This window comes from Mustela putorius, unplaced genomic scaffold (assembly GCF_011764305.1).
Source record: "Mustela putorius furo isolate JIRA1106 unplaced genomic scaffold, ASM1176430v1.1 tig00003870_pilon_pilon_pilon, whole genome shotgun sequence".
NCBI classification, from domain to species: domain Eukaryota; kingdom Metazoa; phylum Chordata; class Mammalia; order Carnivora; family Mustelidae; genus Mustela; species Mustela putorius.
The window spans coordinates 8,531,075-8,548,123 of NW_025422022.1; the positions used below are offsets into that span (position 1 = coordinate 8,531,075).

At 47.3% G+C, this 17,049-nt stretch overlaps 1 protein-coding gene across 3 annotated transcripts in view; it reads right to left on the bottom strand.

Moving 5' to 3' along the window:
* Positions 1 to 17,049, bottom strand: part of NEDD9 (neural precursor cell expressed, developmentally down-regulated 9) — a 187,288-nt gene that overhangs the window by 47,111 nt on the left and 123,128 nt on the right. Inside the window, exon 1 of one of the 3 annotated variants that reach the window (XM_004753712.3) lies at positions 832 to 1,004. The exons of the other annotated variants lie outside the window; for them this stretch is intronic. Within the exon in view, the coding sequence (XP_004753769.1) occupies positions 832 to 843 (12 nt within the window). The 5' untranslated portion in view covers positions 844 to 1,004. Of the gene's footprint in view, positions 1 to 831; positions 1,005 to 17,049 lie in introns of those variants that run through there. 3 annotated transcript variants of the gene reach the window in all.

The window sequence follows — 17,049 nt, forward strand, 5'->3', positions numbered from 1 at the left end:
TCTCGTGTCTATTCTAAAAGTCACACCCAATTCACTGCAATGTGCTTCTAAGTACAGTATGTCTGGAAGCTGCTTGCCTGGTTAGATGAGGGAGCCTTAACAAAATAAGGATATTCCGAGCAAGTTAGAATCCTTTTGCAAAGAATAAACAACAAGGGAGCAAAATGCATGGGAGAATAAGGTAGCATGGCATTCTGTATACTACGGGGACAATAAACTGGCTGGACACTTCAGACCCTCAGCCCATTCAAACACAAATGAAAGTATTTTCAAGAAATGGCAGATACTTATTGGTTCTTATACCCAGTATCATTTAAGGATGTCAGAAGTCTCCACTATCCTCTGTGTAACAGCACTTGCGGCTTTTAATTTCTCCCACAAAAAATCCATAAGGCAAACTGCTTCTCATACCAAATGCTTAAGGTAAAGGCTGAAAACTGCTGTTAAGAGCCAGTCTGAGACACTCAGCAGTGCTGATTCCTCCCTCATTACGGCTCCGGGACAGTGGAGGCCAGGCCTGGGGAAGCCCCGGAGACTTGAACTCCCCTTCAAGCTAGACACCCTCCGAATTCCAGTGGCTCCCGCGGCGCCTTTAAGACGAATTCCCAAAACTTTCAGGGGAGATGGACCCTGGTCTGCCGTGAACTCCCGGAGTGGGGATCAGAGACTGGGTGTCTGCCTGCCTGCTTGCATGCCAGCCTCGGTGAGGGAGACCCATCTCTCCGGGGCACAGAAGTGGTGGTGGCGGTGGGGGTCCCTGCACAGACGTTGTCACAGTGGGCAACACACGCGCGCGTACGCGGAAACCTTACGGAAGAGGCGCCCGCTTACCTTATACTTCATCTCGGCGGCGGAGAGTTGAGCCTGTTTCCTACACTAGTGAGACGGCATGAAGCCCTGGCGAGTGCGGCCCTCCATGGAGTGCACTGCTAAATGAAAGTGAGAACGGGCTGCTCTGCCAGTCGCAGCGCGCCGAGCTCCCGAGCAGCCTCTGAGCTCACTGTTTTGATTGAGACAGGCCGAGAGCAGACAGCATTTGCATACCGCTCGCCATTGGCTGGCGGGCCAAGGTAGCGCGGGGCTCCGCCCACCTCTTAACTTCGGAAAACCCACAAAGCAGCTTGTCCTGTGGTTATTTCTTTTTACACTAGCAGAAAGGATGGAAAATCAAACAAAGTGGAGAACCCTCTCGAGCTTTACACCCCATTCTCCCCCTCCAAGGGGAAAAAAAAAAAAAAAACCAGGAAAAGGAGATTCTTTTTCAGATTAACCTAACTTTGAAAGAAATCGAATTCACAGAGCAGTCTGACCGTCCTGCTTCCTGTGACCTAGCAACTCCTTCATAAACCCATTTCATCTCAGAGCCATTCACCTCCCAATCTCTACATGAAACGAATTCGGGGAACAAAAGGTTTTCTGTCTCCGGGCCCCTTTTTACTCACTACCCCTGCTGATATCTCTCTCTCTTTCTCTCCCCCCCCCCCAACCTCCCCTTTTTTGTGGCTGTTTGCTTTTTTTGTTCTTTTCAATGTTCAAAGTCCTTGCGACGTCAGTCTGCAGAGGAACCAGAAAACAATTCTCCCTCAGTGAAAAGGAGCTCCCCTAGCACAGGCTTCCCTGGCCGGCTTCTCACCGGGGCCTCAGAGGGCTGAGTGTCAAGCACATTCAGCGAGCTCCTCTGGCTTTGTGGAGGATAAAGGTTAGATGTGACCTATCCCGAAAAGGCTGGCCAGTGCACGCCCTATACATCATCGCTGTCCGCTGAGCACTGTCCTTTGATGGTGGGCATTTCTAGCCCCAGCTTTGAACACTGCAGTGTTTTCCTTCTGACCTCTCTCCTGAAGATGACCCACCAACACTTATTATCCGGGGAACAAAAAATGCCCACTGTTTGATGAGCCTGGTTAAGAAAGACCAGTCTGTCCAGGGAAGCACAGAACCTTTGGCTCAGCCTCATGATTTCTATAGAGAAAGAGATCACCCAGGAGAAGACAGAAAACAGTCACCTTTAGCGACTCTGCAGCAGGATAGAGCGGATAGAGGGGAAAATTCCTTTTCACGGGGTCTCAGGATTGAGACTCGGTGATTGTAGACAATAGCTGTCCCTGAGTGGGATGGGCTCCAACCAGACTACATGCCTGGGATGGAAAAGTCAGCCCGTATTTTTTTCCTGACCTAGTTGGATCAGAATCAGTTTGATTCCCCTCCCCCACAAATTCCCAGTGGATTAAAATTTTACTTTTATGATCCAAACAAAAAAGAACAGGAGAGCAGCTGTCCTGCAAAAGTGGTTTCCAGATACAGGGCTCATAGTTTTAGATCAGTTTAATATGGCACTGATACCCTGGATGTGAGCAGAAGCCCCCCCCACCCCCCACCCCAGCGGTCATAATGAGGTTGACACACCCGTTTGGGCCTCAGCTTGGACTTTGCTGTTCCTCATTTAGCCTTGGAGTGAAAATGAGCCTGAGTGATTTTGCAAGGTCTTTCTGAACACAAATCAAGCATGTGGCATACTGCACTGTGAAGGATCTTCCTGACAGTCCCACAGTCTTCTGGACGAGTCATTAGTTTGCAGGAAATTGTTTCTGGTGTCTGTCTGGATCAGTCAAAGGCCTTTTCATCTGTAAGATGAGTCTTGTGGCCTCCAGAAGATCGAGATAACATTCCTTTGTCTTCCTAAGCGGTAAAGCTGAATCGTTTCGTTTGATGAGTACCATTGAGTAGGTGAACACTATCTCACTCCTTTTCAGGGCTTTCGAATGGTTCCCCAAAGCATTTGCTGGGACTTTTTGTCATTTTGTTCTCTCGCTAGAAAGTTTAATTCATGCTAAGTGGTCCTCTTGCTTTCCTGTTTCTCTCCTGTTGGGTAAGACACCTTAAATCTACCTCAAGTTCATTTTAGGGCAGTATGGGTTGGTGTTAGTTACCTTGGAGTCCGGTAAACTGTGTTAGAATCTCAACAAATTTTCTTAATGTCTTGACTTTGGTGCCCTGAATATAAATTAGAGAAAATAATACTATCTACTTGCTGGAATTAGGAGTATGAATGAGATAATATGTATAGGGGCACTTGGGTGGCTTAGTGGGTTAAACATCTGCCTTCGGTTCAGGTCATGATCACAAGGTCGGTGGATCGAGTCCTACGTCAGGCTCCTTGCTCAGTGGGAGTCTGCTTCTCCCTCTGCCCCTACTTGCGCTCTTTCTCTGTCTCTCTGACAAATAAACAAAATCTTAAGAAAAAAAATGAGATCATGTGCCTAGAAGTTAATAGTACCCAATACATAGTAAGATCTTAATTAATGTTTGTTTATTAATATTTTGTTATTATTTAATCTTAAACTCATCACATATTATTTTATTGCTATATTGTAGAACATTATTATGCTATATAAATATGTCAAAATCTATTTAATTATATTAATTACATCTGTTATCACTGTTAGACTGCTGTCAATATTTTAAGGATGATAAGTGTTCAGTAAAAGGTAGAGAATGGCTTTCTAACTTAGCACAGCTCGACTGAGCACCTCCCAGCTTCTGTTTCAGGTGAGGAAGTGATAGCAGCAGCCCAGACACACACAGTCGCTTCCCTCTCGGAGCTTACGGTCTACTGGGAGAGCTGGACAAGAAGTCAGTGAAGATGTAATGCAGTTTTGGAGGAATAAGTACCATGAAGAAAAATTAAGCAGGGAAAATTGCTAAAGGAAAACAGATGAGGCTTGGGTGGGGAAGCGTCTTCTTTTAGAGAGAGGTCAGGGAAGCCCCTCTAGAGAGGTAATATCGAAGCAGAAATCTGAATGGCATGAGGCATCCACTCAAAGATCTGGGGAAAGAACATTCCAGACAGAGGAAAGGGCGTGAGCTTGGTATGTTTAAGACCAGCATCCAAGCCAGTGTACCTAGAGTCAGGGACCTGGGCTTCGGGTGGAGGAGACCCAGACAGGTGGGTGGTGGCAGCCGGACTCTCAGTGCCAGAGGAAATCATCGACCTGATCTGAGCAGCGAATGATGTGATCTATTTCTCAGTGTTTTTACCCTTTGTGTAAACACTCAAGGGCAGCAGGCTGTTGGTTAAAATACTGAGTCTTAATGCAGCTTACATAATGCAGATAGCTGTTAGTTTAACAGCTACCCTGTGCTCACCAACGCCCTGGCAGCCCTCAGCCCTGCCACTTGCCTGCTGGTCGGCCAAGGGCTCTATTTCCCCAGACTCTGATAGAAGCAGGAGCAAGGGACATGGCACCAGGCACCATCCAGATGATTTTCCAGCTGCCGCTGGACCCGGGCGTGGATACGGCCAGAAATCAAGAGGATGCCGGAGGGAAGAGATTCTCCTATGCACGACTTGGGAGGAACCCATGTGGCTGCTGTCTAAGGTCAGAATGTGGGAGGTCAGGCAGCGAGCTCAGGAATCTAGAGCAGTCCCTCGGAAGGGGACACAGCTACTCCGAGGCTGGGTGCCTTGCACAGCGTGCCGCGATGTTGGCTCGTAACAGCAATCTCTGCTTCAGGCCCATTCCCTGTCTCTCTCCTCTGATCTTTTCCAGTCCTTCCCTTGTCATTTCCCGACCTGCTTCCTCTCCCTGCTGGAATCTATCTTCCACATCGCTACCTGTTTAATTTCTAGAGTCCAGAGCGCCTCACATGGCTACTGGGATTAAGAATCTCTAGGGACCCTTCAATGCCTTTAAAAGCAAAATCTGCCGACTTTGGCATAGACTATAATGTGACGCCCCCCTTCCTTTCTGGCCTCATTCCCGCCCATCCCCCCACCCCCCATCCCACCCTCCAGCCAGACTGGGGGGACTCACCAATTCCAAGACACCCTTGTACTGTCCTGACTTTGCACAGATGGGTCCCTCTGCCTAGCGCGTCTGCTATCAAGCCGAGCCCCAACACGACCCCTTTTGTGCTTCCTCGTCCACAGCCCCCACTCTGCCCACCTCCTCCTTTCAGAACTAATTCCTCCCTCCGTGCACTATGCCCCCATTGTTCTTGGAACACAGCCCTCTTACAAAGCTTTTCCACATTGTACCATAATATTGGTTGATCTCTGTGGCCCCAGCTTCGAGGTGCGCTTCAGAGGGACAGAGCGGTATCTCGTTCATCTCTGTGTCCCCGGCAGGCTGATGCCTCACAGGGACTCATGTGTCTCCTGCATGAATGGGCGAAGAAGAGGACAGAAGTAACTTCAAAAAATGGCTATTGTCTGGAAGATCTGCGTGATACTCCGGAAAGGAATGGAGAAAACTTGAGTTTGAAGGCAGTAGTGTGGCTTCCATGGATAAGAAGCAGAGATAAGATGCAACTTTTCAGAGCCAACTCAAGGCCTCTTTCTGGTTCTGGCTCTTGGACATGGTTTTGTCTGAGAACTATAGCTTGTGGGCCTCCTGTTTTTGTATGACTGATGAGCTAAGAATAGCTTTTACATTTTAAATGGTTGGAAAAAAATAAAAAGAAGAATATTTTGGGAGATGTGAAAATTACATGAAATCACATTTCAGTGTCTATAAATAAAGTTTTATTGGAATACAGGCATCCCTTCTTTTATACGGTGTCTTCTGAGCCATAATGGCAAGCTTGGGTGGTTGTAAATTGCTCCTCCCAATGTATTGTTTGGCCCTCCCCAGGAAATATTTGCTGACCCATAGTCTAGAATATTGCAAAATATATCTATCCCTGAGTTCGGACTCAAGTATAAATCCTTCCACATCTACAGAGAAGCAATCTAGAAATACCCCTTCTAGGGCCATGTGTTACCATTTCTAGTTTGAAAACAATCTACAAAAACCAAAATTATTTCAAAAAATAATCCAACACAGCAACTTTTCCATTCTGCAAATCTCCAGAAACCTCCCTAAACAAAGATGAGCCACCAACCCCTGTCCTACTCAGCCTTGATGGAAACCCCTCCCAGCTGCCAGGCCACCATGCTACATATCACAAACATGATTCCATTGAGTATTTCTCTAATATGACAACCTTAATTTTACAGGTAACAAAATTGGAGACCCAGAGAGGTCACATACCTTGCACAAGGTTCCAGGGGAGGGGTGCGGGGTCTGGTGTGGGAAGGCAGGCTCTCTGGCTCCTGAGTCTGTGGGTCCTTGCCATTATGCCTACTGGCCCCCAGTATCCCCTGGGAGTCTTCATTATCTGAGCCCCTACTTGTTAGTTAGCTCAATAAGGTAGCTTGTCCTTCAGAGTGGGACTAAACCCAACTAAAGAGCAAGCTGTCAAGTTGTGACACAGCTTATCGAGCCCTGCTTGTCTAGACCATCTCCCTTCATCATCATGCCTCTCTAGATCCCATCTTTCCCCTGCTTGCACCCCGTCTCCTTCATGAGACCTTTCCTTTCCATTGATGATCTCTTCCCCAGCCATTGTGTCTCTCCCTACCTCTGCCCTGCGTCCGTGCTTTCCAAAGCTGACCCTCTTCAAAGCAATTATGAATGCTCCATGGGCCTGGGGTGGGAACCCGGCATTTGTACATTTTTTAAAAGATCTCCCAGATGATTGCGTACACAGTGTGGCACATATGCCTTGTCATTTAGTGCTTAGGTGTTGCCCTTACTGTTTCTTCTGGAAGGAAGAGCTGCTTTTCTGCGATGAGATTTCAAGCCACTTGGGGAAGGATTTATGTAGGCAACTGAGTCTCATGGTACATCTTCCCAGAGCCCTGTGCCTTGTCCATGCTCCCAACCTTCACTGATACCAACATGGAAAAAATAAGTCACTTTTCAACCAGCAGGGGAAAGGCCATCTCCCGCCCTAGGCAATAGCTTTTTTTTTTTTTTTAAATCTGTTGAGCTGGTCAAGTTCTTGGAATGAATGAAAGTCTATTCTTAAAGAGATGTTCCAGATATAGTCTCGAACACTTGTTTCTTCGTGTGCTGGGAAATAGAGTGTTCATTCACTTTCTCGCCTCTAATATTTTGATAAAAGAGACCCAGGAAGGCCACCCAATCCTAACCCTTCCCACCCAACCCCTCCCTTAACAATGATTTTATTTTTATTAAAGTTTTTCTTCCTACCCCCTCCCTTTTAACAATAGTGTCTGAAGGATAAACTCTGTTTTCTGAAAGAGTTGTTCAAAATATTGTCTTACAGTATTTGTTTCTGCAGATGGAGGATGTTGTTTGTTAAAAAGGCTTGTTGACTCATGATCCCCAAATTACTTCTGATTTGGTGCCCTCTGACTTCTTACTCTCACTCAGTGAAGAGGCACTGGGGAGGGGTGGGACTCTAAACGGCAGAGAATAGAAATGATTCCTCTAGAGTTCTCTTTACAACGCGACGTGATGGATTCCCACACTGTGACGACTTTACAAGATCTCACCGCCCTGTTTTACTGAGCCAAGTTTAACAGTGTGTCATTGTGACCCTCCTTTATAAAAACTCAACTGTCCTTTTCCCCCTACCCCATTTCCCACCGCTTTCTGCCATCTGTCACAGATTCTTCGAGGTGGCTTTTCATTTCCTTGAGGGGGAAGTGCTAAAATGGCGTGTCTTAGACCCCATCAGTCCTCGATCAACCTATGAAAGAACGCGTGAAATCCTGCATCATCAACACGCCACTACAAACCTACATAGACCCCTTGTAAATCGCCCCTGGTGATTACGGGTGATACCTGGACGTGATTTTGGAAAAACTGTAATTGTGAAGTTTTTGATGTTTTATATGTACATCCCTAATAGTGTTATTATAACTTGGGAATCCTTAATTACTACCTTTCCCCCCACGAAGAATAAAAAACAAAACAGATTAAATTATATGTCAAGCAACCTTGCTCAAGTCTAGTAAAATATGATAGGCAAGGTTGAGGCCCCATTCTAGCATTTAGGATTTTCTCCACATGAAGGATTTGGGGAGTTAATTTAGGGCTGAAATGATGAGAAAGACGAATGTGCGAAGGTTTACATTTCTGCTCTTTCAGTGTTTCCAGTTGGGCACACGGATGATGTTCGGTGGAACAAAAGGGCTTTACTGGTAAAATTGTGCAGGCTGCGGGCAAGGCTCGCTCCTGTTTTCTCTTGCTGTAAGGTACCCTGTTATTTCACGCTTCAGGTTGTCCAAATAAACCATTCATTATGTGAAACTGAAGTCTGTTCTGCTGCTAGAAATGGCAGACCACGGATCTTTACAAAGGTCAAGGTGATCTGCCACAAACATGTAGACAGAAATCCCATGCCTGGGCAAAAGGTGGATGGGCGGATGGACCAGCCACAAGGACATTGCTATGTGATACATATCCGGTAAGAGAGGACAAACACCCCAAGCTTCCTTCCTGCTCCCTTTTGTACTCCCTTTATACATTCTCAAGTCTGAAGTCTTCCTGTTCTCTCCTTGCATCTGTATCTACGATGTGACGTGATAACGTGACATGATACACTGTTGCCTCTCCGCTTTGTGCTCCTGTCCAGGCGTAGTAAACAGAGACACTTAGGGACTGTGAGCCTGACGCGCCTGGATAGAGCCGGGGGTTCTATTTCCAGTCTATTTCTCCAGACACACGGGCCATTAAAATTCACCTTCCGCAACCAGCCTCCAGCCTAGCTCCAGGTGAGGGTGGGCAGGAGGAAGATGCAAGCGGAGGTGGGGTGGGCAAGAATCAGGGAGCAGGGCGGGGTGGGGGTTTTAAACACCAGATGACCACTTTTCTGGAAGGTACAGTGTAAAGCATTTCTTCAGGGGTTGGGGATGCATTCCTCCCCAGCCCCCACTGGCCCTGAAAGGGGTCAGCTAACCCAGTCCTCCAGGGAAGGTGGCCTCCTGTCCCTTGCCGGCCTCACCAGCTGGGGCTACTGAGCATCCAGCAGGCCCCGTCCCAGGGCATCGGGCCTGTCTAGCCAGCCCCAGTGGCCGCCAGCTGGCGCTGATGAGAGAGGGGAAGGAATCCGAGTAATGCGGGGGCCTTGTGGGGGGAGTTGGAGGGGGGATGACAGGACTGGAGGAATGTGATGTGGGGACACAGCTCAGCCGGCACTGTTCAAGCCAAGCTTTTGAAGACTTTGATTCGTTTTAGAAAGCAAACAAACTGCTCCAGCTATCAGCAATCTTTTATTTTGTCTGCGAGAGGAATGCCTCTCCAGCGTGGGTTGGGCACTGGGCACGGGGCGGCGGTGGAGACACGGGCGTCCACCCTTGACTTGCCATGTGGAGTGTGGACGGCGCGTTCCTTTCCGCCCACTGAAGCTGAGAAATGCAGAGCAGCTCTCTTCCTCGAAGAAGAGCCGAGGGGGAGCCCTGCTAATAATTGAGGCTGCCCGAGACCTTGAGGCTCCCTCACTCACACCACAGGGGCTTACGGAGGTTGAGTGTAAATTTCCATCATTTGCTTATGTCCTGGCACCCTGAGACTTCAAACGAGGGGGTGGAGAAGAGGGGGGTGTTGTGAAGGGTTTCTAGAACTTTGGTGCCTGTGGTTCTCGTGATTCATGCTCTGGCCAGCCTTGGGAGCTTCTGGTCTTCAGAGTGGCTAGAGAGCTGGAGGAAGAAGCAAGGCTTCTGCTCATTCTGCCCCTAGAAGATTGGGGCCACGTGTTCCCCTGATCCAGATATCGTCACCTCGAAATCACTCTTACATCTTCAAAAGCCATCTCCCGTGCCGCTCTGGTCACCAGGAAAACAAATCTCTTTCCTCCTTGCCCAGTCAGGGCTGTGCTTCTGCTTCTCCCCTGAGCCCACCCTGGGACTCAGCTTCGCACTCCCCCTTCTCTCATTTTAACCCTAATCTCTTATATCCTGCTCTCTCTGGGTACATTCAGGACTTCCTTATCCTAAATAGAGAGCCACAGTTCCTTGTTCAAAAACCCAGAGGCCAGATGTGCTATGGGATTCCGAATATTTCAGATTTAAAAAAACAGACTGACTTGTCCCCCAGACTACACAGTTCCCAGTGGGCCTGGGGCCAGCCTCCCGTAGGCAAACTCATTCATATTTCAGCAGGAAGATGTATAAAGACTCACGCCAAGTTGGGTAAAAGAAGAATATGCATTACCTTGGGCCAAGCCAGATCAGGGTTTGCTGCCAAATGAGTTGTGAAAGAACTCTAGACTTTCATCCTTCATTACTGTGGATGAGTGAGCAGGGACCACTATACCCCCTAGTTCCTCTGGGCCTTCCCTTGGACACCACTTCTTCCCCCAGCATCAGGCCGAGCGCTCGCTCTCTAACGCTCCCCATGACCAGAGGGCCGGAGTGAGCAGTCTGGAGCCTGACCTCCCATGCGGGCCTCGTCTCCTCTGCCTCTGCCGTCCACTCCGTGGACCACGATTCAGGCCAGCGTCTCTCAGGCTTTCTATGGGGACGTACTGGGACTTTCCATTCCCAAATCATTTACAACACATCAGTCTGTTGTAGTGTAAGATACTTAGCAATATGTTGCTAGAGAAATGGAGTAAAAAAGAAGTCTGAAATACAAGCCTTGTCTCTTGTCTTTACTATGGAATCCAGGGATATAAAACGGCCCCCCTCTAACTGCCACTGGGCTGTGAAGGGCTTGCTCTCCACCTCACTATTGCGGTGGACCTGGGGCGGGGCGGTGTGTGGCCTGGTGGGCGGGGCTTTGCTGGTCACATTTGGGGGAGCCTTCCTCTGCCCACGCTGGAGGCTCTCCTGGACCCTTTGCCTTACCTGGCGTCCAATGTCTCCATCACCACCTCCATGGCCACAGGCTTTTCTTGCTGTTCCACGGCCCTCGCCAAGACTTCAGTCTCCTTTCCAGGCAGGACTTATGCCAGGTTCTGCCCTCAACCTGTTTTCTTCTATGCTGTTCCATTATGTATCAATCCTCTGTAGTGACTTCTACTCTCATTCTTGGGTAGATGACAATCGGATCTCCTGGCCTGTCTTCTGAGTCCCAAACTCACTTCCTACCACACCCATATAGTCCAGAAGTACCTCCCTATTCACGTATTGTGACAGTTAATTTTATATGTCAACTGGGATAGGCCACAGTGCCGAGATATTTGGTCAAATATGAGTGTAGACATTGCTTGAAGCTATGTTGTTGATGAGAACAACATGTAAATCAGTAGACTTTGAGTAAAGTGGATTATCCTCCATCACATGGGTGGGCCTCATCTAACCAGCTGAAGGTCCCAAGAGCCAAAAGTCACCCTGGGAGAAGGGAATTCTGCTCTAGGCTGCCTTTGAACCTGAGCTGCAGCATCAACTCTTCAACTCTTAACTGGATCTATAGCTTCTCAGTCTGCCTTGCAGATTTGGGGCTTGTCAGCCTCCACAATTATGTGCCAGTTCTCTAAAATCTCTCTCCACACAGATGCATGCACGCACTCATGCCTCTTGGTTCTGTTTCTCTGGAGAACTCTGGTTAACATACATATGAACTTCCCAATGAAACAGTGTCCATTTCTAACTATTCTATTTCTATTTATGATTGTGTCTCAGGTGCTTGAATCAAAAGTTCAGACTGATCTTTTGTTGTTGTTGTTGTTGTTGTTTTCCCTTCCTTCTTCCCACATCCATCAGCCAGGTCCATCCCACATCCTCAATATTTATGGCATAAATACCTTTCTTTCCATTCATCTGCTAATGAAGATGCCCAACCACCACTCATGCCTGATCTAGTGATAAAAGATATCCCCCTGTCCATGCAGATAGGCTCAAGAAATTGGCATGTGACGCACAGAGCCAACCTGAGATCTTCTCTGAGATTTTGAAAAAGAAGCTTGGAGACAGAGGACCTCTCTTTCTTTGGATCATAATGTGTAAATGTACATTTGGTAGTGAATATCTTTTCCTCATTGTACAGAGTGTCTATAGCAAGAGAGAGTGAGTCCACATGCAAAAATAAACAAAAGATATTTGGAGTGGAGGAATGGAGAGAACACTGATGCTGTTGTCTGTGCCTCTGGATCAAGCCATACCTGACGTTCATTTTTAGACAACCCAATTCATAAGGCAATGAACACACTTTTCTGCCTAATGTATTTAGAGTTGAGCTTCTTTCATTTGCATCTATGGTGTCCTGACTAACCTTCTGCCAGAAAGTATTCTTCTAAAGGGCAAAGACTGTAGCTTATTCATATGTATCTCCTAAATGTGACACCACACTTAGGATTTTCTCGGTCTATGTGTTGCACTGAACTCCTAGCTTGTCCTTAAGATATCAGCTACATTATGAAATTGTGTGTGAGAGGAGAGGGAGAAATGACAGAAAGGAACATTTTCTGCAGCTTCTATGATGGCAAAAATAGAATAGAGCCCAAAAATATAGGGACGTCCCAGCGTGATGGCAGTTGGGGTCATGGTGGCCCAAATGAGAAGCAGATCCACCCTTTCATTGTAAATTCATTGACTGAGAGACACAGATTTCACAAGGAAAGGAAAAGCCAGACATATTTTTACTATTAAGTGTGGGGTAGCAGTGTTTCGTCTACCTATAGATCCGTATAAATATTTATATTATATCGCCTTTCCAATTAACTTGTACTTGTTAATCACTGCCGAGATTTCACTCATCCGTCCACCGATGCTTACTAATTGCCCAGCAGAATGTTAGGCACCCTGGGAATTACAAAGATGACTATACCCAGATGCTGCCCTTCCTTCTTAAATACCTATTACGGTAGCAGCCAAGAGGACTTCATGAAGATAAACTCGTGTAGGAAAAAAAAAAATCACACCGTAAAGTTATGTAAGTTTCTATTTTAAAATCATCTGGTTCTAATTTACTAAATTTAATGCTTTAGAGTCAATGCCAAAGTACTACACTTGATTTATGGAAATACTTTAGCACATTTTTCCATCGTGCTCTTGTACAATGTACTTACCGCCCTTTTGTTATGGTTAGAAAGATTATGGAGCTTAAAAAAAAAAGCCTCTTTATGAGCTTGGTGATATTTTATTATAAAATGCCATAAGAAGTCCAGTGAACACTAATACTCACTTAGGAGCATTCCACATGGTTTAGCCTTTTTTTTTTTTTTTTGTATATGTATATGTATATGTATATAAATTTAACAGAGAGGTCTGGAAAATGGATATTTAAAAACTTGTACCTTATGCCAAACCACTTCTTTTCGGGGCAAACAAGTACTTTGGGGCGTGGAGGGGTGGTGGTGGTGGTATTTAAATGGCCGTCATACACTACTACACCGCTAACGAAATACTAATAATGTCAATAGTGAAGGATACAGAATGTCACAGACTCAGACTTCTGGAGGGAGCTTACCAACTATTCCAGCAAAATCGAATCGGAGAATGTGGACATAAACCAGTTAGCAGGGCAGAGATGCGAGGTTTCAGGAGATGTGTTACGTTTTCTCTCCTTGACGTGCTCACCCACCAAAGCGGCAAAGGTAGGTCTGTCCCAAGGTCCTGGGAACGAGCCGCCTCTACGTGACCTTTTGGGCTCTGGGCTTGACCCGCTCACTTGACCAGTTCACCTGGTCACAGAAAAATCCAAACTTTGTGTCAGGCTTTTTGCCAGAGCCTCACGGCCCCAGACATGCCCATGAAGGCTGCCCTGCATCTTCAAAGTGGAATTTAATGCTTGTGTGTATGTATTTGGCTTCCACGGTACGCAGGCTTTGCTCAGCTTACCAAAAAAATGAAGGATTTACACTTTGCACCCACATACAATAAGATGGCTGCCTAGGAATTCCTCGTCCGCCCTGCAGCTTTGCATTTCTTTAAAACAAAGAAACCTCATTTCTCTCCAACAGAATTTAGTCAAATCTTGTAAAGGAAAAAAATGGCAAAGCCCAGGCCATCGAAATGTTTCCTTTTGAGCGGGAGATCTTTATGTTGCTATATAAAGGATGCAGATGACCCAGTGCCTCAGAAGGAATGACAGGGGACCGTCTAGCACGGCTCGGGGGCCTTGAACTCAGTCCTGGATCTTCTCCCAAATCCAGACAAAGCTTGGTCAGCAAGAATCTATCGAATGTGACTCTTCCCTGTCTGGCCAAGACTGGTTCTCCACATCCTCTGCCCCTCCCTGGAGCCAGTCTTCCTGAAGAAAAGGGAACACCACGGTTTCTCACTCCTTCTGGAATCTTCTCTGGAGTGCGTCCCACTTCACTTTCTTCAAGTGCATTTCTTTCTCCCCGACCCTCAGCTCAAGCCTCACTTCCTTCTTTGACATGGACTCCAGCCTCTACTTGTGAGTCTTTTTCCCAAATCCTGTGGGATGCTCACAGCCTGGCGTGGACCGTGGCATCACGGGGCTGCTGTGTATCGCTTGTGAACCCCTGGCTGTGCCTTGTTTGGGGGCGGGTGCCTCATGTCTACCATTGACCTTTGACCTTGGAAGCAGGCAATCCCCTATCTGACCCAGGCAATAGCCATTTGTATGTATGGACCCACAATTCACATACATACACTTTACCATCTTCAGTTGTACTATTCTGTGATTTTGGGGATGGTCATAGGGTTGTAGCACACATCATCACTAATTCCAGAATATTTCTATCACCTTGAAGAGAAATCCGCTCCCCTACAGCAGTCTCGCCATTCCTTGTCCCTCCCTACCCTGGCAACCATGGCCAGCAATCTAATTTCTGCCTGGCAATAGCAAATTATAATGGGCTTCATGCATTTTTTTTTTTTCCAGCAGCATTCCAAAAGCTGGCACAAACATGAGATTGCTCATTAAAATTTCTGTATGCATTGAAAAGGATCGCTTCGGTTGTGTGAATGCACATGCATATTTAATACTTTCGAGGGAATGCAGAGCGATAACAACCAAAAAATGGTAATTGAATACAGAAAGGGAAAGCAAAAGTTGGGGCGGAGGGAAGTGCCTGGTGAGTCGGAGAGGGTTGGGGAGTGAAGGCTTTAGAGAGAGAAGAGAAACACTATCTTACAGGGACAAGGACATTACTGTCTTGGTATGTACCTTGTAAGGTCTTATCATTGTTGGATCCAGCCTAGCAAGGACGTCATCTAAACCGTAAGGATCAGGCAGGAGCTAGGAATCTGATCCTCCAGATGAGGATGGAATCTGATGTTCAGAGAGGTGAATGTCCTCCCCGAGACGCACAGCAAGGGTTTAATCAAAGCTTGCTGGTCTCAGATCCCATGCTCCGATATTGCGTTATTTCTTTTGAACACTGTGCAGCCATGGATCTTAAAACTGGTCCTAAAAACCTAAAAACATACCCTGATGAGGAAATTGTTCTTTCACGGAAAACAGCCAGAAGACAGGGGCAGGTATACGTTTTCCCTGTCTGCACCGGAAAGGGGGTCCGCTGTTCTGTTAGGCTGCTCCAGTGCCCAGTCTCTGCGGCCTCCATGGAAAAGCCACTGGAACTTCAGGCCTTTTGCTTCCCTGAAGCCTCTCTCGTCCAGAAGCAGCTTCTTCCAGACCTGAAGATCAGCTCCCGGGTTGGCACTAAGCCTCCCGAATGCCAGAGCTCCTCTGACCTTCTCCAGCTCTGGTAACTTACATGAGGGGAGACAGAGGCCCAGTCTTGCCCCCTGGGCGGCCCAGCACACAGCTGTCCCTGATGGGAGAGTCTCTGAGAACTTGGTCAAGTGTCTCATCCCTCTGACCATTACTTACTGACGCTCCTCAGGGGCTCTGAACTTCTCCCTTGGTTTTCTCTCCCCTGGCAATGCCCCCTCCATTCACAATGCTTCCATAGCCACCCGTCCCCATGCCGAAGACTCTCCAGTCTTCCGGGTGAGGTTATTTTATAGGTTAACTTGGCTGGGCCACTTTGTCCCGATATTTGGTCAAACATTATTCTGGGTGTTTCTGCGAGGGAGTTTGCTTTTGTGGGTGGGGTTCATCTAAACACTTGAAAGCCTGAATACAACAGAAGGTCTACCTTCCCTGAGCAGGAGGTATTTCTGAGGACGTCATCTGCAGCCCTGACTCTTCCTGGTTCTCAGATTGCCTTTGAACTTGAACTCTTTCCTAAGCATCCCCCATCCGATTTGGGCCTAGCCACCCTCCACAAACACATGAGCCATATCCATCAAATAAATGTCTTTCTACATCTGCACACATCATATTGGTGCTGTTTTTCTGGTAGAGCCTGACGAAAATGGTCCCACAGATTTACACCCCAGTGTTCATCAGTGTTCACGGAAACTCTTCATGGTCACATCAAGTCACGGACCCCTGGCTCTCTTTCATTCTCCAGAGCTCCCCAGAAGAATAGCTCCACATCCAGCCGTGGTAGCAAGTCAGAAAGCTGGCATCTCCTTGCCCTAGCTGACAACCTATCGCTAGTGCTCATATTTACGCTTCGCATGTATCTTTCAAACTATGAGCATCCCTTTGTACTGTCTGTCCCCAGCTGTACAGCTCGGGCCACTCTCGTCACTCCCTGAGTCTCTGGGCTTCCACTCAGGCCTCCCATGAATCTCTCTTTTAGAATGGCCAATCCCATGATGCTCGTTTGATGCTTAAGTCACCTCCCAATTTTCTCAAGAAAAAGTAACAACACAAAATGAAACAAAACATAAATCTCCAATGTGACTCCATACCATAGCTTCTCAGACTTTCTCATGCATGCCCGTCTCCTGGAGCTCTTTTTAGAATGCGGCTCTGGGGGGCACCTGGGTGGCTCAGTTGGTTAAGCGACCAACTCTTGACTTTGGCTCAGGTCATGATCTCAGAGTCCTGGGATCAAGCTTCATATTGGGTTCCCTGCTCAGTGGGGTGTTTCTTCTTCCCTCTTCCTCTACCCCTCCCTCTGCTCTACCTCTCTCTTATTTTCTCTCTCTCAAATAAATAGAATCTTTAAAGAATTAAAAATAATGCAGCTCTGCTTCCATAGCCTGGGTAGGGCCTGGGGAATCTATGTTCTCAGCAAGTTCCCAGGAAAGATAGAGCTGCTGGTCCACAGACCACTCTCTGTGTGTCCACGGCTCAGAGGACACAGCATGGAGAGTTCTCTCCCTCGTGTCTCTCCTGGAACCCAGGTGCTACAGACACTGGCCTTTTCCCCTGTGCCACATGCTGCCTGTCACCGTAAGGCTGACAGCACTTTTCCCTCCCAACTCTTGCTCAGCATTCAGGATTCATCTGAAATGTCATTCTGCTTATTGTGCTGGAGCTCCCTGGT